This window comes from Urocampus carinirostris, chromosome 1, assembly GCF_059441175.1.
Source record: "Urocampus carinirostris isolate Australia breed hairy pipefish chromosome 1, RoL_Ucar_1.0, whole genome shotgun sequence".
NCBI lineage: Eukaryota > Metazoa > Chordata > Actinopteri > Syngnathiformes > Syngnathidae > Urocampus > Urocampus carinirostris.
This window is the reverse complement of record NC_142349.1, coordinates 20,440,059-20,468,023: the sequence shown is the minus strand read 5'-3', so window position 1 is coordinate 20,468,023 and position 27,965 is coordinate 20,440,059. Positions and strand designations below refer to the sequence as shown.

The following is a 27,965-nucleotide window of genomic DNA, read 5'->3' as shown; positions in this document are numbered from 1 at the left end:
ATATCCTGTTTCATTATCTATCCTGTCTGTCCCGTCCTGTCCGGTATCGACCCCATCAGTCCAATATCAACTCGGGCAATTGGTATCGATCTCGTCAGCCTCTGGCTTCCTATCATTTCACGCCAGACTGCTGCCTAAAGTGCATGACTCCCCATTTCCCGTAAAATAAAAGGCTTGTGTGAGTAAAGTCACGTTTGGGTCCTGATCCTGTTTCGGTTCATGACACAATAACAGTTTTTTTCGGATTTATAGTCCAAATATTTTTCCTTACAATTGTTATACAATACCGTGATATTGGTTACCTGTATTATGTATTTTTGGGCTGTTTAACATATCTGGCCCGGCTACCCTACGTCCTTGGAAAAGTGATTAAAAAAAAATTCTTCAAAAAAACAAGTCATTTTAAGAAACCTCAATACACTGCACAATTAAAAAAAATCATGTCTTCTTTTGCATTTATTTTGGGTCATTTTAAGCAATGTCAGTTTTACCGTTCTTTGAACTTGTTTTTCTGACTAACTGACTTTTGAATGAACCTTTTCAGACTTGTTGCTTTTTACAAAGAGAGTCTTTCAAGTCTATTTACATGCTCTTTATTCTTCAAAACGATTCATCTTTTATCATCAGACACGTCCAGTTTGTCAAAAAGTTGACATACTGCTTTTGTGGCTGACGACATTACAAATGCACAACAGTTTGACAAACAAGCAAGAACAAAGAGTACAGCGCAGCACGTGCACATATAGTCATGAGAACTTTATCATGTTTCTATTTTAATTCAGCTCAGTAATGATGTAGTGCTTGACTAAGTCATACAGTATTTACAAAATTGAGAGGCATGCATGGCCTTCGCACGTTAGAAAACACATTTTTTGTATATTCATTCATTTCCCAAACCGCTTCTCCTGGATAGAGTCGCTCGGACGTTGAGCCCAACCCAACTGACGTCAGGCAGTGGGCAGGGGACACGCTGGACTGATTGCCAGTCAATCGCAGGGCAAACAGAGATGCACAACTGTTCACTCATACAGTACACTCATCCCCAGGGACAATTTTGACAGCCAGTTTATCTGCTGTGCATGTTTTTTCGACATGGGAGGACACCGAAGTGCCCAGAAACAACCCACTCGGGGACAGGGAGAATGTGCAAACTCCACACAGGGAGACCTGTAGTTCGAATTGAACCCAGGACCTCAGGACTGTGAAGCAGATGAGCTAACCAATCACCCTAAGATTGAAAATTTCAGCAATTTTAGTGCAATGATTAACCAAAAGATAAGCATCACTGACATATATTGCAAAACATTCAATGGAACGGAAATCAAACCTGAGTATTGGCAGCGAGAGTGCTGACCCTTTACCACTAGACCACCAGTGTTGCAGATGACATACAAGGAATTAGAGCTTATCTCATTATCACACTATTCTTATGGTGCCAGGAACATCGATTAGCATAGTGCATTCTGATAGGATGAACAGTCTCTTCACTTCTTCACCAATGACTGTGAATGGAGAAAACGGAATCTCTTTCAACAAAATACTACCGTATATAAGCTCTTACGTATGAATACGCATTGAACCGAGATGTTATTAACGCACAGGTGAAGAAGTGGAGAGAATATTTAACACTATGCAAATCAGTGTTGCTGGCACCGAGTAAAAATCGTGTGATCATCGGATAAGCTCTGTTGCCATTTCGCATGTCACCCATACAACCGGTGTTCTAGTGGTAAATGTCGGCGCTCTCACCGCCACTACTCGGGTTCGATTAATATTGTATTAATTATTTTGCGATTTTGGTCCATGACACTTGCCGATAAATCAATCATTGCAATGATATAGAGTCAAATGGTTATACACAAATAAATACAGTAGTACTTACTGTAATCTCAAACTCATGCACTTTATAAATCGGTACACCTTAAAAATATGACAAAAGACCAATTTGGGGGGATATTATCTGGTGCACCCTGTGGTACAGAAAATACGGTACTTTTTTTTCTTTCAGTCAATAGGTCATGTTAAACCATGGAATGCTAAACAGTAGACATGACATAAATTCAAAAACAACATATTGAGACTTAAAATATTACTTTTCTTAAAAAAAGTGCATTCATAAAGTGCAATTAATATCTGTTACATCCTGGATGTCCAAATTGCGTCATGCCATTCAAACTTAGAAATGGTCCAACCTATCTGACCATTCTTTTCTTATTTGAATCTTCTTTCCTAGGCTTTCTGTAGATAATTATACATTTTTGCCTCTATGGACAAATATAGCTTGGACTACCTCAATGCTTGTAAAGTGAGCTTATTCTGTCAATCGGCCTCACAGTTGCACAAGTCAATGTTAACATCAGCATCAAAGGAGAGTCCTGTCATCATTGAATCGACATTCGGCCTTGGCGGTTTAATAGACCCACACGGCTTTCCTTCCACGGATGTGTTTTCTTGCTTTCTTTATTCTGAGCCACTGAAAGACAAATGAGATACAGCAAGCCATAAATGAGAAATAACAAGAGAGGTCTAAAAATGGGATACAATACAAATAAAATGCTCACTGTCATCCTGTTCCTCACGAGTGATCCTCAAAACCGGAGTGAGGAGATGGCACGCAGCTTTGATCTTCCTGAGTCTGCCGTTGCCAAGATTAGCCAACAGTGGGCAGCGAAAGGAAAGCGATATAGGAAACGAAAAGAGGAAGAAAATCCATTAAAAACAAAGAAAAAGCTATCAGGCTTACATCTCTAAATAAGCTAAACTAGTCATGACCTATGCAGAAGACAGCTCAAGTTAATGAGTGCATGCTGGCCTTTCAGAAGAACTTTAAAACTTTACAAAGATTTACATTTCAAGAATGGTACCTGTAAATGATGAGCGATACCCTTTCAGAGCATATGATTTAAGATTGAAATGCACGGAACTCAGTTAAAGCAACAGTGTATTATTCAGGGAGTAGAACAGTGAATGGCGAGATATTGTTTGCCAAAGATTATTTGTTATACTGTATAGTCCTCTGTAATCCTGCTTTTTATACCATCAGAATAGATAGAGCATTTTCAGATCAGAAAAAAATCCTAGTAGCATTTATGAGCGCTATATTACTTTGAAAGTAATTCTTAGGCAATGTTATCACTTGACTGCAGAAAACCGAGTAGCGACCATTAATAACTGTAATGTACATATTTGGTATAAATACAACTGTATACTTTTGCTACAGTCAACAGGTTTAGTGGTTACGATGTAAATAGTGATGGACAACTGGTTTCATAAAGCACATGGAATATTGATTAATTCCGTTAGACAGCACTCTTTGTCTAAAGATGCACTGGAAATGTATTGAACTAGCCATTATGTTTAAATCAATAACGAGCTATTGAGAAAAATAAACACTGCTTAATCTATTCTTATTTTTAATTTTGCCATATTGAGCAATGAATGATCAGTCGACAAGTATCGCTGGCCTTATTTGCTCAGCATTGGCTACAACGGGAATGTAAACCCAGATTGCAGTGGTGAGAGTGTCGAATCCTGACCACTAGGCCATTATGATTGTAGAAGACATAGGAAAAGGTGTTTGAATTTATCTCATCATCACACTATTTTTACGCTGCCATGTTGTACAACTTTGTGTTGTGGGAAAGAGTCCAGACAAAAAAACGTTGTAAAACATGGTAACGTGAGTAAGAAATAGTGTGATGATGATATAAAATCAGATGTCCGTTCCTCTGTCATCATTCACATATTTTGCTTTATTTTTATTACAGTGTCTATTTTATGGAGCATTATTTAAATGCTTTTTATTCTACATGTTATTTTAGGTATTTTTGTATTCTATATCTCTTATTTTATTTTTGACATGAGGATGCTGCTGGAAATGTGATCTATCTATCTATCTATCTAGATCCCCAGTGGTCTAGTGACAGTGGACTTGGGCTTATTATTGTTATTAGTACTAATCTTATTATTAGGCAGAACCACGACAATATAGTCGGACATTAAAACGGTTCGTGGTACAGAAAAAGTTACCTAAAAGACTCTTGACTGCAACTTTAGCGTCACTCAATCACAAACACTTTCTGGTACAGTATATTTTATAAGAGCACTTCTGAAGAGCCAAAGGTCAAAGTGAGCCTATAGGAATGTACTGGGTACATATGAATAGTTCAGGAAGTCACATGACTTAAACTGCTATGCTGGTGACTTACAGTGTAACTTGAGCTAGAATTTAGCTTACGACGGCCAAGAACAGGAGAGTACACCCAATATCGCCCATCTGCATACTGACGGTTGGATGGTCGGACAAATAGATGGATGAAGACACGCACATACACACGACACAAAAAAACACACACACAAAAATGAGATGATCAAGGAAAAAAATACATCAACTGAAAACAAATGTATGATAGTGACCGGGAATGCAGGTTAAAAGATTGAAACATCATGCAGCGACGTTTTTTTTTTTGTTTTTTTTTGCTGATGCATTCAAGATGACAAGCACTGTCAGCCTTATGGTTGAGAAACTCCTCCGAGTGCGTGCGTGCATGCCCTCCTTCTCACCATCATAACTCTATCACGCTGTCCTGACTAGGCCACTGCAAGGAGACCCAGCAGAGCAAAGAAAAACAAAGACGGAGTTTCACTCACTTGCTGCAGTAAATGAGCAACTCCAAGTAACAAAACCAGCCAAAAGAATTTTCAAGACCAGCAGTCTCCATTCACAGGATTTCGTTTTTCGCTACTGTAAACCTGCTATAGTGACACGAGCTAGCAAAAAATAGGGGAAAATAAAATTTACGTATTTGGGAATAAAGGATCTAATGATTCGTCGAAAGAAGAAGACCCAACGAGGGTAACGTATCAGTGGACACGTGTTTGTCACTGCAGGTGCTTCTTAATCTTAAGGCTCTCGTGCCAAACGATACAAATGAGTCAAAATAAAGCCTTCAAAACTGCTTTGGCGGACCGGCATTAAAAGATAAGACAGGATTACAATCAAGGCTGAAATTTTTAAGCAGGGGGCAACAGCCTCTTCCCCAATGACAGCTGTTCTTTACCGATTTTGCAAAGGACACGCAAAATCGGTAAAAACAAAATAAAAGAGCAGGTTTGTGGCTAACTCTGGGCGAGGGTAAGTACTCGTACTATGTACCGGTATCAAAACCAGCCATTTTCTAAGGTATTTGTACTCGCAAAAGTTATGGATACCGGCTAACTTCTAAAATAAAAATTATGAATTACCATTGGAAAGATGCAATATTAAGGGAAATTGTTAAGTATTTGTCAGAACCCGAACAGACGTTGGACCCAGACGCTTAACTTTTCACACAAGCTTCATTTTACGGTAATAAGGGAGTCATGCGTGTGAACACAAACGCCAGTGATTCGGTGATCGCTGGGCGGAAAAGTGAGACAGTGAAGTCAGGCACGGGAAAACAGGAAGCCAGAGGCAGACGAGATCGAAACCAGTCAGGACAGACGGGATCAATACTGGATACAGCAGCAAGATACCAGACAGGACGGGATTGATACTAGATACAGGAGCAGGTTACCGGACAGAACAGACGGGATTGATACCGGATACTGGAACAAGATACCGGACAGGACGAGACAGATGGGATCGATATCGAATACTGGAGACTGGAGCAAGATACCGGACAGGACAAGACAGACGGGATTGATACCGGATACTGGAACAAGATACTGGACATAACGAAACAGAGGGAACGATACCGGATACACAAGCAGGATACCGGACAGAGTCAAAATACACGTCTTGCAAGCGCAGAGGTTTGTTGACGGACTGACAGGGAGTGAATGAAAGCACAGAGTTCAAATAGGAGTGAAGCCAACTAGGCAACGAGCAGCAGCTGGCGCCAAACGGGCGGGCCCACGTGAGGGCAATGGGCAACCGTGACAGTATTTCTGTAAAAATATCATTCATTTTACAGAGGAAAGGTTTTCTACTAATTGTATCGGTATCAAAGGCTACTCTAGATTTGAAAATAGAATCAGTCTGAGAAAATGTGGAATCAAACATCCTAAAGGGAAAACCATCTATAACTCTTTGACCCTGATTACAACCAAACAAAACCATATTGTTAAAAAAAGTCTACCCATCTAGATTATTTGAGGCAAACATGCAAGGTTAGATAAAAGAAAGTTATGACACTAATGACCGTTGCCAATTTGACAACCTTAGAGCTTGTGAGTGCCGCAAAAAATACTGCCTTTAGGAAGCAAGATTTTCCACTGGCAATAGATATTGCAATTGGTGCATCTTTTTAAATGACGGAAACAATTAATAAAAGAAAGACAAGCATTTTGCTTTGAATATTCTAAAATTAACTTATCGATAAAACAATAAAATGGTTGAGAACTGCTGATCAAGAAGGTTTCTTCGGTTTCGTGTCTGAGATTAAAAAAAAAACTTTATGAACATGATGTCTTAGGTGCCTGATAAATTTATTCTGTTTTTAACATTGGACACCTGCAAAGGAGACTGCATTGGATGCCTAATTGTTGTTTTGACTATTATTGCGCATTGTTGTTTGTTTGTTTTTTGACAATTATAATCTGTCTACATCATTATCACTATCAGCCTTTCATGTTGCTTTTTTATGTCCACACTCTTGAGTGTGTATCTGCTTTTGTAACCTATAAGGTTTAATAAAAAGAAAGGGCTTAGGAGACGGAACAGGCCTGATGAAAGTAAGATAAAAGCAATGGAAAATAAAGCATAAGGGCTCTTTGAACTTAGTTCGCCATTGTTAACACATGCTTAATAGAGAAAATATTCCACTTTAAACTTTTTAAGGAGACCTCAAACTACACACCCCACTTTTAATGCTCTCTATCATTAATTTGAGTGTAGCTTTGAACGTATCACTGCCCCTGCTAGTACAGTGGTATATATTTTATACGAGCAACTCTAAACACAACAATTATGATGTACAAATTTTATTTGCAACAAAACTCTTGCCGGCTATATAATAGGAAATTCAGGTCACGAGCAGTGTCAGAGGCTACCATAGCAAACTTCCATTATGCTAACTTTGTGGTAAGTGCTCATAATAAACTCCCATTTTAGTTCAATCATATCATCTTATTTATCTTATTACCGTATTGTTTTAGGTATGGTTAATATTTGAATGAGATTTTAATGATTAGGAAGATGTGATTTATACTTCACTTTTTTGGGGAGGACAGGAATGGACTAATCGTTTTAATCTATTTCATGTCGGGAAAATTAATTCGTTACACAAGCAATTCAAACTATAAGCATGATCCTGGAATGAATTAGGCGCAAATGAAGAGCAACTACTGAATTGTACTTATCATTGTGCGTTAAAGAAAGATAAAGCAGAACAATCAACCACTTTTGAACCATCTCCAATGGTGGCCATTTTGTCACAAGAAAGTGACATGACAGATTCTTGACCAAACCCAATGTGTAGTCGAGTCATGATTGGTCATTGCACTCTGATGTCATATTGCAGCAGCATAAGCAAAATGGCTGCCTCAGCCCAATTTTAAAGGCGGAATTTTTGGGGGGACAAACAATACTGCTGCTTTTAGAATATTGGGTGTACACATATGAAATGACTTGAATCCCCTTTTAATGGTATTACAGAATATTTTCGTAACATGAAAAACAAGGGAAGAAAAAAGTAAGGATGAGTACTTACGAAGTAGATATCAGAAACCTGCACTTCCCCGTCTAGTGAGTCGTGGCTGCTAGAGACGGAAAGCGGGTTGCACGCATCCCGCTGCGTCAAGTTGCTCATCGGCTCGCCAGCGGGGAGATTAGTAAAGGAGCCTCGCACATGGGAGGCGGGACGGATGGGGGTGAATGCTGAAGACGGGTGATGTTCAGTAGCGCTTGATGCCAGGGGGTGAGGGAGAGCGCAAGTTCGGGTAGAGGGCGGAAAGGCCAGGGATGAGGAGAGTGTGGAGGAGGACTGGCGAGCTGATTGAGTGTCGGTGGAGGAGGACATGAAGGTGGGAGGAAGAGTAGACGAGTGATGTACAGATGAAGTGGACGGAGGAAGGATCTTGGGCTGATTGTCAGCTGGCGAGGTTGCTTCTGTTCTCTGCGTGAGCTCCGTGCTGGATGGAATTTTACTGGAGGGAACAAGACAAGATACAGTGGCTTGCGAAACTATTTGGCCCCCTTGAACTTTGTAACCTTTTGCCACATTTCAGACTTCAAACATCAAGATATAAAACAGTAATTTCTTGTTAAACATCAACAATAAGTGGGACACAATCATGAAGAGGAACACACTTTATTGGATATTTTAAACTTTTTTAACAAATGAAAAACGAAAAAGTGGGTGTGCAAAATTATTCAGCCCCTTTACTTTCAGTACCGCAAACTCTGTCCAGAAGTTCCGTGAGGATCTCTGAATGATTCAATGTTGATCTAAATGACTAACGATGATAAATGGAATCCACCTGTGTGTAATCAAGTCTCTGTATAGATGCCCCTGCACTGTGATAGTCTCAGAGGTCTGTTTAAAGCACAGAGAGCATTATAAAGAACGAGGAACACACTAGGCAGGTCCGAGATACTGTTGTGGAGAAGTCTAAAGCTGGATTTGGATACAAAAAGATTTCCCAAGCTTTAAACATCCCAAGGAGCACTGTGCAAGTAATAATATTGAAACAGAAGGAGTATCAGACCACTGCAAATCTACCAAGATCGAGCTGTCCCCCTAAACTTTCAGCTCATACAAGGAGAAAACTGATCAGAGATGTAGCCAAGAGGCCCATGATCACTCTGGATGAACTGCAGCGGTCTACAGCTGAGGTGGGAGAATCGGTCCTTTGGACAACAATCAGTCGTCCATCCATCCATCCATCATCTGTACCGCTTATCCTCAGTAGAGTCGCGGGGGTGCTGGAGCCCATACCAGCAATCATCGTGCAGTGGGCAGGGGACACCCTGAACTGGTTGCCAGCCAATCGCAGGGGACACAGGGACAGACAACTCGCTCGCTCATTCACACCTAGGGACAATTTGGACCGGCCAATTCACCTGAAATGCAATGTGAGAGGAAACCGGAGTGCCCGGAGGAAACCCACGCAAGCACGGGGAGAACATACAAACTCCGCACAGGAAGTCCGGTAGCTGGATATGAACCCACGCAGGAGGTTCGATATATGACCTCAGAACTGTGCCGCACACGCACTAACCACGGCGCCGCCGCGCTGCCACAATCAGTCGTATACTGCACAAATATGGCCTTTATGGAAGAGTGGCAAGAAGGAAGCCATTTCTTAAAGATATCCATCTAAAGTATCATTTAAAGTTCGCCACAAGCCACTTGTGAGACCCACCAAACATGTGGAAGAAAGTCCTCTGGTCAGATGAGACCAAAATCGAACTTTTTGGCAACAATGCGAGACGTTATGTTTGGCGTAAAAGCAGCACAGCTCATCACCCTCAACACGCCATCCCCACAGTCAAATATGGTGGTGGCAGCATCATGGTTTGGGCCTGCTTTTTTTCAGCAGGGACAGGGAAGATGGTTAAAATTGATGGGAAGATCGATGGAGTCAAATTCAGGACCATTCTGGAAGAAAACCTGATGGAGTCCGCAAAAGACCTGAGATTGGGACGGAGATTTGTCTTTCAACAAGACAATGATCCAAAACATAAAGCAGAAGCTACAATGGGATGGTTCACCAAAAAAACATATCAAGGTGTTAAAATGCCCAAGTCAAAGTCTAGACCTCAATCCAATTGAGAATCTGTGGAAAGAACTGAAAACTGCTGTTCACAAACGCTTTCCATCCAAACTCACTGAGCGCGAGCTGTTTTGCAAGGAGGAATGGGCTAAAATATCAGTTTCTCAATGTGCAAAACTGATAGAGACATACCCCAAGCGACTTGCAGCTGTAATTGCAGCAAAAGGTGCCACTACAAAGTATTAACTCAATGGGGCTGGATAATTTTGCACACCCACTTTTTTATTTTTTATTTGTTAAAAAAGTTTAAAATATCCAATAAAATGTGTTCCACTTCATGATTGTGTCCCGCTTATTGTTGATGCTTCACAAGAAATTACAGTTTTATATCTTGATGTTTGAAGTCTGAAATGTGGCAAAAGGTCACAAAGTTCAAGGGGGACAAATAGTTTCGAAAGCCACAGTATATATTTTGAATTGTTGTTGCCATAATTTTCTGACTGTAAGGCGCATCTGTAAGGTCGAATACGGTCAATATGGTCATACGTAAAGTAATTATAGGTACAGTATGTGTCATTATCATACGAGATTTTAGGGTTTACTTCCGTATTGGTGCAACGTTTGTGCAATGATTGCTCAATCCCAAAGTATTGTATGCAACAGAATTCGAGCCCGAGTAGTGGCGGTTAGAGTGCCAACACTTTTTCTGCTAGAACAATTTGCAAAGTCATTGCCAGTGGTACACACAACTTTCGAAAAGGCATTAAAGTTTATGTCATTATCAAACAACTTTCTACAGTGCTAGGAACACATATTCGCATAATGCATTCTCATTCTTAACTGTTAAACGGTCCCTTCAATTCTTCACAAACGAATGTTAAAAGAATGGAGAAAAGAGAAAGTCTTTCAAAAAATACTATAAAAGCTCTTTTACATACGTATACATATTAAACCAAATCGGTATTGACGTGCAGGTAAAGAAGTGGAAAGACTGTTTAACCTATGAGAATACAGAACAAAATGCATTATTCAAATCCGTGTTTCGGGCACTACGGTTAAAGATAGTGTGACAATTAAATCATCTCTAATGCCTTTTCGTAAGTTATTTGTATATTTTTTGGTCTAGTGATAAAGTGTCGGCACTCTCACTGATACTGCTTGGGTTCGATCCCTGTTATGTACAATGCTTTGCAATTTCGGTCAGCAACACTTATCGACGAATCATTTTTTGCAATAATATACACACGACTACACACAATAACTATTACTGTAGTCCTAATGTCATGTGTTTTACAGTCTGGTGCACTTTCTGTATGAAAATATATGACAAAAGGCTATTTTTGGAGTGTGGGCCTTATATTCCGGTGCGCCTTACGGTGTAGAAAATATGGTAATAGTTTTCATGTTAAAGGATGCTACCTGAGCTCTACTTCTACTGTTATGGTCTCCTGCTTCTTATCAGCGACTTCTTTGTAAGACCTGAAATGATGCAACGTGGTAAGAACATTTTAAACATTAAAAACTAAAACTAAATAAATCAGGGGTGTCCAAACGTTTTGCAAATAGGGTTAGATGTTGCCATTTTTGTGAGGGGCCAATGATTCAGGTTACAGTACTCTGAATTTCAGATGTTTGGGAAGTTTTTTGAGGAGGATCAAAAACCTTTATTATTACCCCTAAACTAAAACTTTGAGATTTATTTACATAAAATCAATATAACAATTAATTTTGACAGATTTGGATTGAGACGATTATTGTTTAAATATCTCTTTCACTTACCATAGAGGGACGGTAGAAATCATGAACAAACAAGAGTGAATTTTGGCTTCAGATGACAGCCCTAACCCTAACCCTAACTGAATGAGATAGTTGAAAACTGTTTACATTATATTTGATTTCAAATGACTAAGTCACCTGATATTAATAGAGACTTGTGAAACTCAGAAAAACAAGTTATGGGTGTTCAGAAAATTCCTAATTAAACTCTGTACTGAAGTGTACAGAGCTCGCTGCGCCAAGAAAGTTCTAAAAATTGTGAAGGATGAGGATAATTTAAGGGATGGTTCAGTTCTTTGTTTATTTATCATATTTTAAATTATATATTTTTATACTTTTAACTTATTACTTTAAACTCTGGTATTTTATCTTGTAGATAGGATGGCAATTTTTAATTTCGTTGGGCATTTCACTTGTTACTTAACAAAAAAATCTATTCTATTCACTCTCCTCTTGTGTTAGGGTTGCCACTGACCTGTTTAGGATTTTTAATGCATACTAAAAAGCTTATACATTTGTTTATTGAATCTTATTCTTCTTGACTTTGTTAGAAATGTCCATTTCCACAAAATAAAGAGAAAAAAATCATAAATGCATTATAAAATGCTGTAATTTGAATTGTTACGTTTGTATCATTGGGTTCGCGTTTGGAAAAAAAAAAGGATTTTAAACACTAGCTACTGGCAAAACTGAAATCATTCATGGACTAAACATTCTGCAAGGGATATCTATGCAAAAAGACACTAAATTGTTACTTTTTGTGCCATACATGCAACTCAACACATACACATGCAAGTTATTCCACAGAGAGACGTTTACTCTAATTTTATTTGATAGTTCAGGATCAAGTCATCTATCTTGATCATTCTTGGCTGTTTGGTCTTGCAAACTTATATTTCTGTTTTGACCTGTTGTGCTTTTCATTTGTATTGAAGTTCTATTGCTGGGGAAAAAAGGATATTTAACCTTATTCTTGGAGAAAATATTATTATTTAAAGTTCATGTCCTATATATTTATATAGGTTTTATAGTTTTACAATTTTGTTAAAATGAAAATATTTGTTTTTTAATTAAGCAAACGTTTTGTAATACCCCTGTAATGTAATTATTTAGCTGATTTAAGACAGGGGTTGCTAACATGAAGTTATAAGTGAAAGCTAACACACGAGGAGGGTTAAAGGAGTGCTGCTTCTCTCTTGTGGGTAAATGTGAAATTGCATTTAGTGTGTTTGCAATACAACGCTCATCTGGATATTCTTATATTTATGACATGAGATATGGGCAAGATTCTGTTTTATCTTGAGCTATAGATTGGACACCCGTTTTTTTTTTAAGTGTTTTCTTTTTTTTTTTTTTTATTATATTTTTGTTGCTCCTTACTTTGCCACATGGGGTGAGAGCATTAGTTTCCTGGAGCGGGGGTGCTCGGGTGTATCGAAGGGGGTAGTGGGAAGGGAATTGTTGGAAGAGAGCGTGGTGGCAATGGATGCTGTGGTGGCGTCTTCAAAGGAAGGAGGCGTGCAAGGAGGTTCTTGCCCTAATTGGCAAAAAGGAAAAAAACAGAAGCGTTATAATAGGGAGAAGATATGATATCGAACAGCTCTTTCATGCTACTGCTCAGGAGCTTTTGAAAATTACATGATAGCTACTCGATCAAAATATGACGACAGTTTCGCAAAATGAGACAATAGAGGTGCTTTTTTTTCTTTTCTTTATATTTTCCATTTCTTCCCCAGATTGTTAAGAGTGATTGCAGTGTTGCTAAAGACAGCTCATGAGTTCAAGGGAATGTATGCAGACCGGGTGGAACCTCGAAAGGATGCAATGTCCTAATGTGCCAGCCGAGAAAATATTCAGAACTGCAAACTGAGAAGATTGGATTCATCAACCTTTTTACGGTTAGAAACTACACATTGGCTATGTAAAAAGCTAGACCTTGCATATACGTGGAGAACATAACTAATAAGGACACAAGAAAAGGCTAAAGAATGTGCTTCTTGTTTGGGAAAGTTTTGCTCTTACTTTAATTTGCTGGCTTCTGCTGCTGAGCTTTTCTAAAAGAAGATCAATAAGGGTTCGTGTCATCCCATTTAAAAAGAAAATGGAACGCTCAAGTGGAGACGATTTAAGTTAATAGTGTGCCAAAGTTCATGAAGGAACAATGCAAACACAAAACTACAGATGGCTTGATCCAACTATTTTCTATCTGATACTGATACTATGGCCGTGTGGATGTGAATCTCATCAGAATTAGAACGATCAAGAATTATAGTGAATGTGAGGATATATGCCCACCTTTTTTATGGCCAAATTCAAGTACTTTTTAAGGACTTTTACACCCAATTGTCTGATTTCTCCAGTACCATTAAAAGAAGAACTACATTGCGACTCATATATTTTGGAGAGCTACAAGTATATCTTTGATTGACATGAGTGATTTCTAATCTTGCTTGTGTATTTATCAAGACATATGATTTTGTAAACTTAAGTAAATTGTGAATATTTTTCTTTTTGAGACAAATCCCCCCCATGCAGGAAGTTCTTTCCACAACGTTTTACCACTGGGAATTCTTTATAATCAATTAATCATTTAGAAAAGTTTCAGATTACAATTTCTTTAACCCTCTGGCTTTGAGCCTTTTAATAAACATTTACCGATTTTTTTTTTTTCAAGATTGGCCTTCATGATAGAGGACCAATTGGCTTTGCTGAATCAAAACCATGTATTTTGCTGTTATAGGCACCTATCAACCTACAAAATTCTTAAATAGTGGTATGGGTTTTGTTTTTGCAAATTATAGAGTTATTGAGGTCTCTTTAACACATTATTTTGGAGGTAGATTGATTAGCACTTGCTTCTACATGGGAACATTTCTGACATTTATTTTACAATTTTTTTCAACGGTACAGGTCAATTGTTTCATGAATTATTTTACTAACAGTTTTGTAGAATGGTATACTCACCAAATTTGCCATCTTAGAATACAGTAATCCCTTGCTGTATCACCATTTACATATTGCGGTTTCGCTTCTTCGTAGATTTTCATCGTCCATTGTGCTCTGCATAAACAGTTGCCCCACCCATTTCTGCTTGTCTGCCTATGAGTCAATAACGTTGCAGTCTGAGTTGTACACAAAGATAAAACAGCTTGACAAACCTACATTATGTATGCGCAAATCTTTTTCATTTTAAACTTTCTCTAAAAGCAATCATCTCAACTAAGCGCTGGACCCACAAAAATCAGAAGAAGATGCTTTCTATTGCCAAGAAAGTTAGACTTATCGACTGGCTAAACTTGTTTTGGAGCCACATGCGAGTCTGTAGTGCTACCTACTGGCTCCCTGGTGCCTTTTTAAAAATGTTTCATAATGGAAAAGTATATGGTTTTTGTAGGACAAAACAAAAGTTTTCCAATAAATATAAATAGATACGTCATCTGTTTCCTTCCTTATAAGTCTTATATAAGGCTTTTAATTTTTTGCGGCTTCCGACATGTACTTGGGGGTCCAATATGGCTTTTTTTTGGGGGGTCTAATATTGTTTGGGTTGTCGACCGGATGGTAAAGTCAAGTCAGGTAACATTTATTTGTATAGCCCTGTATTACAAAATGTCTAAAAGGTTACAATACACCATTCCCTGATCTTAAACCAACATAAGGGCAAGGAAAAACAAAAAATCTCAAAATGGTAAATGTCATGATTACTGATGCGAGGCACCTGAATCTGCTCCATTGGGGCCAACGGCCTCGGACGCTGATTGGCTGCTCATCTCTTTTCAAACGCCCGTCTTCCTGTCAACGAATGTCAGCCCGTCTGGGAACCTCAGCCTCACGCTAAGCAAGCCCTTTTCGACCCTAACTCAATCCTGTCCTGATTCCCGGCGCCGACCCCTTTTCTGAACTCGATTACGTTTCTGCCCCACCATCCCGGCCATTGACCTGTTCTTCCCCCTGCTCTCAACACTACCTTCGCTCGCCACGGAAGTGCCACTTCCGCGTTCCAAGCGATCTGCTACCCATGACCGACGATCACCAGATCGTGGGTGCAAGTCTTCTCCTCCCTCCAAATAAAGCTGAGTAAAAACGAACGCAAGTGGGTCCTGTCTCTGTTTCTGGTCCCTGACAGGTAAATGCAAGATAAGCAGAGTTTTCCCTGACGTCGACATGATGGCGTTAAATTATCATGTAAAGTGGATCATATCTTTAATACAGTTGTGTAATCAAACACGAAGATTATTTGAAAAAAATAAATTTGACAGTCCAGAAGTTATTTGTAAAAAGAAATGAGTTTATAGATTACTGTACTTTTATTTGTTAAGCAAATACTTTAACCTGTAAATTGGTTTTGCTTTATAGTATTTATTGAATAAGTAAATGTTTCTACTTTGCGGGTTTTGACTATTGTGGCACGTTTTTGGAACGCATCCCCTGTGAAAAACGAGGTGTTACTGTACATCGGTTAAAAATAAAACAACTTTGGGTCTATTTGACTGGTAAAATAGTAATTTGTTGCAGCCTTAATACCAATCCTGTGGATATGATCGGGCCATCCCTATACAAAACAAAAATAACGAAAAAAAGAAAATCCATTTATTGTTTCAGTGATTGTCAAAATTCTCAGGGGTTCCCATTGGATGACCTTCAGATCTATGATGGATTTAAGGCGGTTTTGAATAAATCCCTACCATTGTCCTCCAGTACGAGGAGGCTGTGAGGTCCTCGCAGGCTCTTCAGATTGTCCAGATCATCTTGCTTTTCATCATTTTCCTCAGAATATCGTGCCAGCCCACTTCCACTAACGCCGGATTTCGACATTGAAAGAGTTCCCCGACCTCTTTTGGAAGGCGACGGCCTCAATGCTGTGGAAGCAAAAAGTGTACAGGACTTATACTGCGCTAAGAAATCAAGTTGATAGCTGATTTACGTTTGTGTTTCCAAAACTCACAGCAGCTCTTCCTGAAGACAACGCCGCTGCAAAATTTGTAGAAGCGCTCGGCGTAAAAACCTGGCCTGTGGACGGACACCGTGTCCTGAGAGTCGTTAGGAATATAAATGAGTGACATCAGTGCAGTGGTTTATGTCCACCGCATAAAAAGATGTAGTAAAATAAACGAGGCTGTCGCAGTTTTATCAGCTTGATTTGTTTGAGTGCTACGTGCTAGGAGAAGTGGACTCACCCCATCGTGGATGAGAGATTTCCAGGAGTGCTCCAATTTCTTAATCAAGCTGTAAGATAATTGCAATTTTAAGCTTAACCACTTGACTTATCATTAACCTTGTGAGAACCAATGGATTTATAAGTGCTAAAAAAAGAGTTACCACAGGTCATATAAAACTGGTATAAATCTAGATAGCAGTATAAGTAACATCTTGTGGCATGTCCATTTCATGAAAAACTCAAAGACCAGAAAACCTTTCGGTACCTTCCACTAACAACCTAAGCTAAACATGTGCTTCCTGATTGAATTATTTATAAGCGGTGCAATACATTAAAAAAAAGCATTTTGAAACATTTTTTGCATCTTAAAACTTCACAGAAAACACACAAAAAAGAATAAAATAAACAAATCTTCTAACGTTAACTTAGACCCAGACTAACCGTAAAAAGAAATATTAGCGGCAATATTTTTACTGCACCCTGTTCTAGGCATTGCTTTGGCACTATCGTGCGGCATTTGAAAGCAAAGCAGATTACAAGTTATAAATTAGATCTAAGAACTTAAACCCAAGCCAGAGTCTAAGCCTGATCTGACCAGACTTTTGACCCGAGTCGGGTCTAAAATATCTATCATTACATTCAGGCTGTGCTTCTCTTTCGCTGTATTTTTTGTAATTAACCACTTGTAACTGTTCTTCTTTGTCTGACGGCCTCTCTTTAAAAGTGCTGTGCTAGATTATTAAAGACGTACTGTTGCTGTGGTTTATGGCCCAATTTTCAACCCGTCAAAATTCAAATCAAGTCCTTTTACTCTGACCCCTCTCCAGTCTCCTCAGGTGTGCCCCAAGGCTCTGTCCTGGGCCCTTTACTGCTCACCTTGCACAATATTTGACCATTTCCTTTTTCTGCACTATGATGTCTATGTTTGCACCAATGCATATGCTGACTATTTTTTTGCACCATGATGACTTTGCACCAAATGCAATATTGCACAACCTTTACGATACCAACGGTATCACGATAACACTGTATGTAACATCCCACATGCCGACATTTCTTGTGTAAATACCATGTAAATTATAACTATAGCCTTATCCCCTTTGTTTTATAACCTTATCTTCTCTGTTCCTTTATCTTCTTGGCTCATACCTCACTGTGAATGTGTAAAACTGGAGTGTCATGCCCAATTTCGTTGTCACAATATGTTAACCCATTTTGTAACAATGACAATAAAGGCATATTCTATTCTATTCTATTCCTCTTTATTACCCACCTACTCCCCCTAGGCCATATCCTCCGGAAATTCAATATTTCCTTACACTGCTTTGCGGATAACACCCAAGTTTACCTTTCTTGCAAACCCAACTTGATCCTCACACCACGCAACCTCAACTCTTGCCTTTCTGAAATAAAATCATGGTTCACCGTCAACTTCCTGAAACTAAACATCAATACAAGTCAACTACTATTGATTTGCATCAAATCCACCCTCTCTAAAGTTGACTCCTTCTCTCTTTCCGTTGACAATTCCTCAGTTATTCCCTCCCTTCTGGTCAATAGTCTGGGTGTCATCCTCGAAAGCACACTCTCCTTTAACTCTCATAAAAAAATAATATCACCCAGTCAGCTAACTTTCACCTGCGCTCCATCAACCCTTCCTCTCCCCCAACACCACTGCCATCCTCGTCCATAGCCTTGTCACCTTACGCCTCGAATACTGCAATTCCATCCTCTACGGTTTACCTCAAAAGTCCCTCCATAAACTTCAGCTGGTCCATAACTCTGCAGCACGCATCATCACCAAAAAACCCTCTCGCCATTACATCACCCCTGTCCTTCAGCAACTCCACTGGATCCCAATCAGCCATAGAATAAACTACAAAATCCTCCTCTACACCTAATGGCCATTCATTACCTTGCCCCTTCCTACCTCTCCGACATCCTTCACATTACCACGCCATCCAGCACGCCCAGATCATCCTACTCCCTCTATCTCACTATGCCTGCTGCCCGTCCCAGCTTCATGGGGAGCAGAGCTTTCAGCCGCTCTGCCCCCCAGCTCTGGAACTCATTGCCGCCTGACCTCTGGAATTCTACCACGGTGTCCACCTTCAAATCCGGACTCAGAACTCACCTTTTCAGACTTGCGTTTTCATGATCATCTGCCTCACATACCGCCCCCTTTTAACTCTACTGTGTTTTTATTTGCCATTTATTATTTGCTTGTTTTATTCTTTCCTTATTGTTGTTTGTTACTATATGTACCAGCGACCTTGGAATTCCTGAAAGGCGTTTTGGAGTACAATGTATTATTATTAATAATAATGATAATAATAATAATAATTATAATAATAATAATGATCATAATAATAATAACAAGAAAAAGAAGAAGAAGAAGAAGAAGAATATTGTTATTATTATTAAAATGACCGTCAACTCCTAAAAAAAATCAGTCAATGATGGAAAATTGTCGGTTAATGTAACCTGTGCAGACGCAGAAATAAAATATACGAAAATATTTATACAGTCTTGTTTAACTTAGATTTCATTACAATACGCAGGCTTTAATTTGTTTGCTTTGGGCTTGATCCCCCATGTCAAGTTAATTGGTCGGGCTCAGGCCCTGTCGGTCTTTAATACTAGCGCACCTGTGTTTATCGGACTGGAATTATTTTAGGCCCTTTCTTACCTCTATTATAAATAACCTCTTCAGGTAAAAGTAAATATTATTCAGTTGACAGAAACATATACTTCTTTTAAATGTTATGTTTCTCATTTATGATTAGACATAACAATGGTTTCAGTATAGTATATAACTATATTATACAATTACTTCACAATTGTATCTGACATTTTTTGTGTATAAAGAAAAGTAATACTTAAAGGAACTATACCCGAACTTGGAACTTTTTTTTGCTCGCGGCTGCCATCTCCTGGCTTATGTCATCATTGCGGCCTCTGTCAAGGTCCTCTTGCAAGTAATGCATTTCTTAGACACACTCTAATAAGATCCTTTTTCATCTTTCTTGGGGTTTACGTTGACGTTTGGACTGTACTTGACAGAGGCTTTTCTTTACTTTCACCATTTTTCATGCTACACCAACAATTAGAAACAAAAGACAACCGCGGAGACATACATAAAGGGCCCGCTGCACCAAGGTCGAGTGAGCAGGCTGATCCAGGGAGGGTGCTCTGGAGACCGCGAAGCAAGCGAGGGAAAAGGACAGGGTTCCATGCCCGGCTAGAGTCTGTGCTAGCCGACCACTACTACCCAGCCTCCTACTCGTTAACCTGCGCTCACTGGAAAATAAGCTAGATGAGGTGAGAACCAGGATTTCATCCCAGAGGGAAATAAGAGAATGGATGGCTTCTACTCCACTGCTGACTGTAGGCAGATGTGCAGAGGCTTGCAGCACATCACAAACTACAAGACCACCAGCACAATCAACTCTGCAGACAGCCTGCAAGACGACCTCAATGCATACGACACCTGCTTTGAGGCCACAAACAAACAAACAAACAAACAGTGACACGGGGACACGCACACACACACACACTTGGACCACTAGACCCTCTCACCACCACCAAAAGTCCTGAAGAAAATCAACCCCGATATGGCAGCAGAACCAGACATTCACATCACTGAAGACCTCACATGGACCCTCAACACCACACAGCTAGTCAGGAAAGCTCAACAACTTCCTGAGGAGGAGGAGGAAGTTTCGAATGTCAAGCAAGATCCTCAGTGACTTCTACAGCTGCATCGTGAAGAGCATCCTGACTAGCTGCATCACTGTATGGTACGGCAGAATCACAGCCATGCACGCCTGCAGAGAGTCGTTAAAAACTCTCAGAGGATCACCAGGACTTCAGTGACCTCTCTGCAGAGCATATACTGTACCACCGCAGAGTCCTGTTAGCCTTATTGCCATATGAGAATGTTATTTGACATTGACAAATATATTTACATAATCTGTATATGCCATATTTCGATTCCCATAATGGCTACACATGAACAATACAGTAGTTTATACTTAAATATCAACTAATTCATAGCAAAGCATTACTTAACTCACCAGCAGAAGATTTTTACTTTTAAGGCTTGATATTCCCAAACAGAAAAGCAAATCAGTTCAATAACAGACAAAAAGGAATCCCTCCCGAAGAATGCTGCTCGGGAGGGTGGGATGGCAGAGCTATGCCCTTGCACAATAGTATTGCCCTTTACACGCTGGTTAACTACTGTTAAAAGAAAATAACTCTGAAATTGTTTAATTGATGTTGAAAATGTCAGGAAAAAATGTTAAAACGTCATATCGTCACGTCATATTGTCAGATATAAAAAAATTGTGAATATGCTTGATGGCTGTTGAGATTGTCGTGTTTGTTTTGCTGCTGTTGGTGTCGGTGGATTTGTTCAGACCGAGGACAATCGACTTTGGCCTGGACGGATCTATTGACACTAACAAAGATGTTATATAATGAAATTGTGAATATGCTTGATTGCTAATAAGATTTTCGAGAAGGGTTGTTCAAACCTCACTTTGTGTTTGCTGTTAAAAACGTCATATTGGAATATAATATTGTGAATGTGCTTAATTGCTGTTGAGATTGTCATGATTGTTTTTTGTTATTAGTGTCAATAAATTTGTTCAAACCAAAAATTTTTATCTTTTAAATATTCGTAATATTCTTTTATGTATACATGTATAGTATATTGATACTGAGTTTCCGTTTTTTTATGCGGGGAACTGTGAGTACAGCAAAGTAAGAATTTAATTGTGTGGGAATTGTGGTTCTTCACTTTGCATACAACAATAAACACTTTAAATCTTGTATCTTGTGGAACTTTAGGTTATAAAAGAAAGAGCACAGAAACATTCATTCGAGTAAGTAGCTGATCATTTTGTAATATAATAAATTTTCAACCATGAATCAGTGGTTGTTAACTGTATTCCAAATATGAGAAAACAATACTTTTACTGACCGATAGGACTGCAAAATGTCGATGATACCAATGAACAACAGGAGATGGTCTCCTTTTGCTCCCACAGCTGGAATGCCCCCCATACTGCAAAAAAGGGCAACAGTTACCTTTGTTTTTGTATTCAGATCATCTTCCTTTCAAGACATACGTGTCGTCATGATCCAGGGTTTCTCTGCAGGTAGATCCCCCTTGTATGGACTCAATTGCAGTGGAGTAGAGGGCTTTCTGTGCAGCAGGCCGCAATTCATCTACGCTTCCTGCTGGCGAATCCTGGGACTGACGCTCCCTCTGCGCTTGTGTCTTGTTATGGACCCCAAGGAGCAAACTGTAGTCCATAATCTTGAAACTCTCCAGTACCTGACATGAATCAAACACTCAGAACCATACTATTGGCCTATCCTATGATTTTAAACAGATCTATTCTTTTACCAGACAATCTCTTTGCAGGGTTTTGACAAGAGCATTGAAGGTGTCCTGATCTAGACTGAGACCCTCAGGAACATCACTCAGGAAGTCCAGATCTTTAAAAGTGGGCCTGGTTTTCTCCCGCTCCTTTTTAGAAGCACGTCTCTTGTAAGTGGAGCCCTTCAAGTCAAATTTGAGGTGCATGCGTACAGAACGGGGGAGGATATTGTTCATCACGACCACTCGAATGTTTTTACCACCGCACTGGACACAATAGAGGCCAAAGAACTTTGGCAGCAATGTCCGAGGGTTCTGGTTCAAGTTCTGGGAAAGGACAAGGTAGAGAATAAGAATTTTATGATTTAATTTTGTAAGTACAAAAACAGAAAATTGCAAATTTATAGCTGATTTTTTTCTGCATCTGTTTGACAGCGTAAATAACCCATAAAGACCGAGCTCATACGGTTGAGCGTAAAGCCTGTTAGAAAGTATTTATCTAGGTCTAACAACTTTGCCCTTTCCTTGTTGAAATAGAGGTACAGTAGGCTTATCAGCGGCTAAATTTGGTTGTTTGGATTGGGACTTACCATGTAATAGCCAGGAAGAAGTTTTTGGAGAAACTCGGCCTCCTTATGTTGGACAGTTTTGATGATGAACTCATCATCACGGGTGACATAGAAAATGGAGCCGCTTGCTCCTGGATTGGTCAACTCAATCAATGGCTCGTTACAGACAGAATACTGAAAAACAGCAAGCAGGAGCATGCATGCCATAAAACATAGAAAGCAGATGCTCCTTTTTTTAACAAAAAAATTTGGGGCACTAACAAGCAAAACGCGAGTATTATCGCAGTCTAAAGACTAATGGGTCAAAAACGTTTTGGTGTGGCACTTCACGAGAAACATGTAGTAAATATTTTAAAGAGGAAAATAAGATTATTTTCTCTTTCTTTTGTAAACAATTTGATTAATTAAAAATACATTGTGAAATTTTATGGTAAATACCAGACATGGGGACTTGAGACTTAGTGACTTGGACTCGAGTCGACTCGAGTCGCTGTTTTTATGACTTGTGACTTGACTTGGACTTGGCAATCTAAGACTCGGGACTTGACTTGTGACTTGACTTGCCCAAGAAAAAAATACTTGGGACTTACTTGGGACTTGAAGGTGAAGACTTGAGACTTACTTGAGACTTGCACATGTGTGACTTGGTCCCATGTCTGGTAAATACACTACTGTCTGTATATGTTCATATATATATATATATATATATATATATATATATATATATATATATTTATTTATTTATTTTTTCCAACTCTGTGTATGTAATTTAGTCTGGAACTAAGGTAGGTTATTTTTTGTTTTCATTTTTAATCTCATGATTTAGGTTGGTTATATTGACTGCCAATTGCTTTTGAGCATGTTCTGTTTTCCTTTGTTTTTCTTTATTTTCTTTTTTTCCAGAAACTCTACTTTCCCGCAATACCTGGCTATTCCATCGAAATTGATGTGCCGCATAACTTAATTTATTTTCTGGATTTAACGCTCAAGAATCCAATACATTTTCGTAACGTCTACACTGAAACTAACCGGAAAATGCACATGAAAGATGTTGTGCACTCGCTGTCTGCTAAAAACAGAAGCTTTGTCTGCTAATCTTCCTGTGGCGCAAGAAGCCAGCAGGAGCTTAAACACTGCAGCCAAATGCAACGCGTGTGTGTGAATGTATGCAAAGGCTCGTCCTCCAGTAAATGTGACACTGCACGTGAAAATGCTCTCTCTGCCCGTGCCACTGGAGAAATGTGCATTTAAATTGTGCATGGTTAGGAGTGTTTTATTTGATAACTCAAAAATTATGAGAGGGAATTTCACATAAAGCTTCTCCATTGACCCTTTCCACGTGACGTTACGTTGCCTTCCCTGGCAGAATGAGAGCCATGACGGACAGCAAGAAGTACTTGTGCACACGGCAGTTGAATAGGCACTGGAGTTGAAACAAATACCAATAAACTTGACAGAAGAATAGAACCACCACTTTTTATGATTTATTTCCTTGATTTATTTCCTTTATTTTTGCAGTTTTCAAAGAAAATGCCTACAGTGGCTCTTCAACATATGAGCTACTTCAGTTACAAGAAATTCGAGATATGAAATGTCTTTCGAGCATCATTTTACCCAGCAAACGAGAGAAAATTCAAGTTAAGAAAGTTTGTAGATGCTACCACTAGGGGGCCGAGTGCTTAAAACGGACTGGTATGCTCTCTGTGGTATGGTATGTGGAAGCAGAAAATGCAGTTATTTCTTATGGGGAATATTCATTCGAGATAAGAGAAATTCTAGATACGAAGTTGGTACGGGAACTGATTAATATTGTGTGTAGTGGGGCCGCTGATTTTCCTAATAAGCTATGAACTGGCCTAGCAAACTATGGAAGATTTGTAGTATTTGGTAGCACTGTTGATAGCAGTAGATATTAAAAATCAAGTTTAACTTGGCTAGCTGGATATAAGTAGGTTTTGCTGTTCATGTCCAATCAAGTACATGATAAACTACAAGGGATACTAGTCAAGTGGCAAACTAAAAATAATAAAAACTTTAAAGCCCATTAAGATTGCGAAAATGAATGGGAATAAGAAGTGAAAGCAATTAAAAGCTACCTCTGGTTCGAAGTTCTGTCAAAGTGGGGAAGGACTTCAGACAAAATATTGCTGCAAATTCTGTTCTGCTGTTTTAAAACAAATTCAAAGTTTGGAGTACAAGCTTGGCATATGGATTGTTTTAATAGACACTTGTGTTAAAGCCAATATTTCAATTGGTCTGTGTTTTAATTTGAGACTATAATTAGATAAATAAATTGATAATACTGACTCACTAGGATTCTTGTTTATTTGCAATAAAAAGAGAAAGTTTTAGAAAGTAATTTTAATTTCACGTAAAAACATTACCAGGTAGTCGTCCGGTCGTATTCCGAAGAGTTCCCTGAAGTAGCGGAATGCCACAGGGGCGTAGGTTTTAAACCTGAAATCGGGAAAGTGGTGGGCTGGTGTGAGGTTGCTGCCTTCGCTGTCACCACAAGATAGAGAAAAAGAGAGATGATTAGATGCCGCACATGCTAACATGTTTCCTGCCCATGCACAGACGTTCATGAAGAGATACCTTGGGAAGAAGATACTTTCCACCACATAGAAGTCCTGCATGAGCACATCTCTTTCTGGCTTGGAGCTGAGATTGCCAACAGTATATCCAATGCCAAGTTGGATGGCCCCCTTTAAGGCAGAGGAAGAGGTCTGTGGGAGGAAGATCAAAGAAGAGAGTCACATGATGTGGGAAGCAGAGGGCAGCTGATGAAATCTTGAAGCTAAGCTTGCATTCTGTTACATAAGAATCATGAAAAGAAAAAACAACAGCAAATGTAACACATTTTTTCGCTGAGGCAAAATTACTTAATGCATAATCACAATGATGAGAAAAAGCAGACCTTCTTATATGTTGTTTCTCCTGAGGCATCCACTCTCCTGTGACCGATTTTCTTTTCGTGAGCTTGGCTTGCTCCAAATGGGGATGGCATCTGTATAAAAAGATTAAAATTTTTATATACTGGTAAATATCACTTATTAATACCAACACAGACTTTAGCCCAAATAGAGATGAACGTGAACACTCGCCTCAACTTGACCTTTTTTTGCTGGATCTGCACACAAAGAAGATCAGATTCAAATGAGCAATTTTGCAACAATATATGAAGATCTAATAGGTTCATGCAGCAACCTTTCAATTTAATATTTATGCACCTGATTCACACCTCATTTTTATGTTTTTCAACTCAATCAGGCAATTTATCATAATGAAATTATTTATGAGGCTTGATATTTACTTATTAGCTGTGCCAAATCCTTTAAAAAAGTTTTAAAAAACAAAACAAGAAAAACGTATTAAACGGTATGACATAAATGGGTTAAGTAAAATACATTTTGGTGACAAAAAAGAAATACAGTTGCATGAATAAGTTTGGGCACCCCAGATAATTTTCAAGATATCCTTTATAAATGATTGCTTGTTCGGATCACCAATTTCAGTCTTTCATCTCATTAGCTGCACCGCTTGTCCTCAGTAGGGTCGCGGGGGTGCTGGAGCCCATCCCAGCAATCATCGGGCAGTGGGCAGGGGACACCCTGAACTGGTTGCCAGCCAATCGCAGGGCACACAGAGACAGACAACTCGCTCGCTCATTCACACCTAGGGACAATTTGGACCGGCCAATCCACCTGAAATGCATGTCTTTGGAATGTGGGAGGAAACCGGAGTGCCCGGGGGAAACCCACGCAAGCACGGGGAGAACATACAAACTCCGCACAGGAAGTCCGGTAGCTGGATTTGAACCCACACAGGAGGTTCCCAAGACCTTAGAACTGTGCCGCACACGCGCTAACCACTGCGCCGCCGTGCTGCCCAGCAGTGATATTTGATAAGTGAAATAAAGTTTATAGGATTGACAGAAAGTGTGAAGAAATTACTTTCGTAAAAGTAGGCAGGTGCATACATTTGGGGATTTGTTGAAAATCTGCGGCGTGATCTTAAGCAGGCTGTCCATTCTTAGAAGCCATCACACCTGACTACCGAATTGGGGAATTGTCAAAAATACCTTCAACCGGAATCCAGACCCACATTGGAAGCTATAGGATGCATTTAGAGCAGGTGTGTCAAATGAATTTCAGTTTAGTGTCACCTAGTACAAAAAGGACTCTCATGGGGGTTGAACTAGTAAATTAGTGATACAGTAAAAAATGCATTAGCTGCAGGTCTGAGAATCTTTTGGAGGCTCATAATTATAATAAGGATTCAGGGGAGTAAGTATCTATTAAACATTGATGTAATTTTTTTGTTGGCGTGATCAAAATATGCACCTGCTTTACTTTGTTTAAGTAATAAATGCACACTTTCTGTAAATCCTATTAAATTTGTTCCACTTGTTATAAAGTACTGTGTATGTCTGCTATATAACATATTTAAATGAAATTCCTGATTCGAACAACCAATAATTTTATAAAAGAAAAACTCCAAAATTACCAGGGGTGTCCAAATGTTTTAATCACAGTACAGAAGCTATTTGAAATTCAACTGTGTCAAACAACTTAATAATTGTGGATCCTGGAATTGCACCAATAGAAAACCACTTGGCCTTTTTAACCGGTGTGTTTTTTATTTTATTTTGTCATGACACATATGAGAATGTTATTTGACATTGACAAATATATTTACATAATCTGTATATGCCAATATACTATGCCATATTTCGATTCCCATAATGGCTACACATGAACAATACAGTAGTTTATACTTAAATATCAACTAATTCATAGCAAAGCATTACTTAACTCACCGGCAGAAGATTTTTACTTTTAAGGCTTGATATTCCCAAACAGAAAAGCAAATCAGTTCAATAACAGACAAAAAGGAATCCGAACAGAGCATTTAACACATCTGAGATTTCTATTCCTGCAATGCTAAGGGGTTAAAACTCAATTGGATTGACTTCCTCCTTAATCTGAGTCTCGCCATTGGCTGGAGTCTAGAGAGCACATTGAAACCAAACACATACGCGGATTAGGGGATGACTGTCCAGGCAACAGGAAGCTTGTTAAATTGTTTGCCTTGCATGGCAAGAGAAAGCAAGTGAGCAGCAATAGAAGTCTAAGGCAAACCTAACAGTTTAATTTACTTCCTAAATAAACAAACAGCTTGATTTCCAAGGCAATGCCAACTTATTTAGAATCATTGCCAGGCAGAAGATTAAGTACAAAGTCGGGATAATGAAGTTTTAAGCCATGTTAATGCAAAGCGTTTGCAGCAGATATTGCTTCGTTGTTGAGGTTCGAGAGCAGCTCGACTAAATAATACGATAGAATTCAGACTGGTGTTAGATGTCCACAGATTGCAT

General features: G+C 39.1%; 1 protein-coding gene across 4 annotated transcripts in view; it reads right to left on the bottom strand.

Annotated features, from left to right (window-relative positions):
- Window positions 1-577: 577 nt before the first annotated feature.
- The window catches only part of LOC148373862 (phosphatidylinositol 4-phosphate 5-kinase type-1 alpha-like), a 43,371-nt gene continuing 15,983 nt past the window's right edge, over window positions 578-27,965 (bottom strand). Inside the window, exons 1-18 of one of the 4 annotated variants that reach the window (XM_088329712.1) lie at window positions 27,408-27,615; window positions 25,693-25,718; window positions 25,506-25,595; window positions 25,184-25,314; window positions 24,973-25,090; window positions 22,610-22,762; window positions 22,047-22,346; window positions 21,766-21,974; window positions 21,618-21,701; window positions 16,650-16,698; window positions 16,418-16,502; window positions 16,158-16,331; window positions 12,853-13,009; window positions 11,116-11,175; window positions 7,692-8,127; window positions 4,209-4,283; window positions 2,562-2,635; window positions 578-2,473 (exon numbers count right to left, since the gene is read on the bottom strand). In XM_088329712.1, coding sequence (XP_088185838.1) covers window positions 2,576-2,635; window positions 4,209-4,283; window positions 7,692-8,127; window positions 11,116-11,175; window positions 12,853-13,009; window positions 16,158-16,331; window positions 16,418-16,502; window positions 16,650-16,698; window positions 21,618-21,701; window positions 21,766-21,974; window positions 22,047-22,346; window positions 22,610-22,762; window positions 24,973-25,090; window positions 25,184-25,314; window positions 25,506-25,595 — 2,181 coding nt within the window. In that variant the 5' untranslated portion in view covers window positions 25,693-25,718; window positions 27,408-27,615 and the 3' untranslated portion in view covers window positions 578-2,473; window positions 2,562-2,575. The other 3 variants (XM_088329690.1, XM_088329697.1, XM_088329704.1) reach the window with 3 other exon arrangements.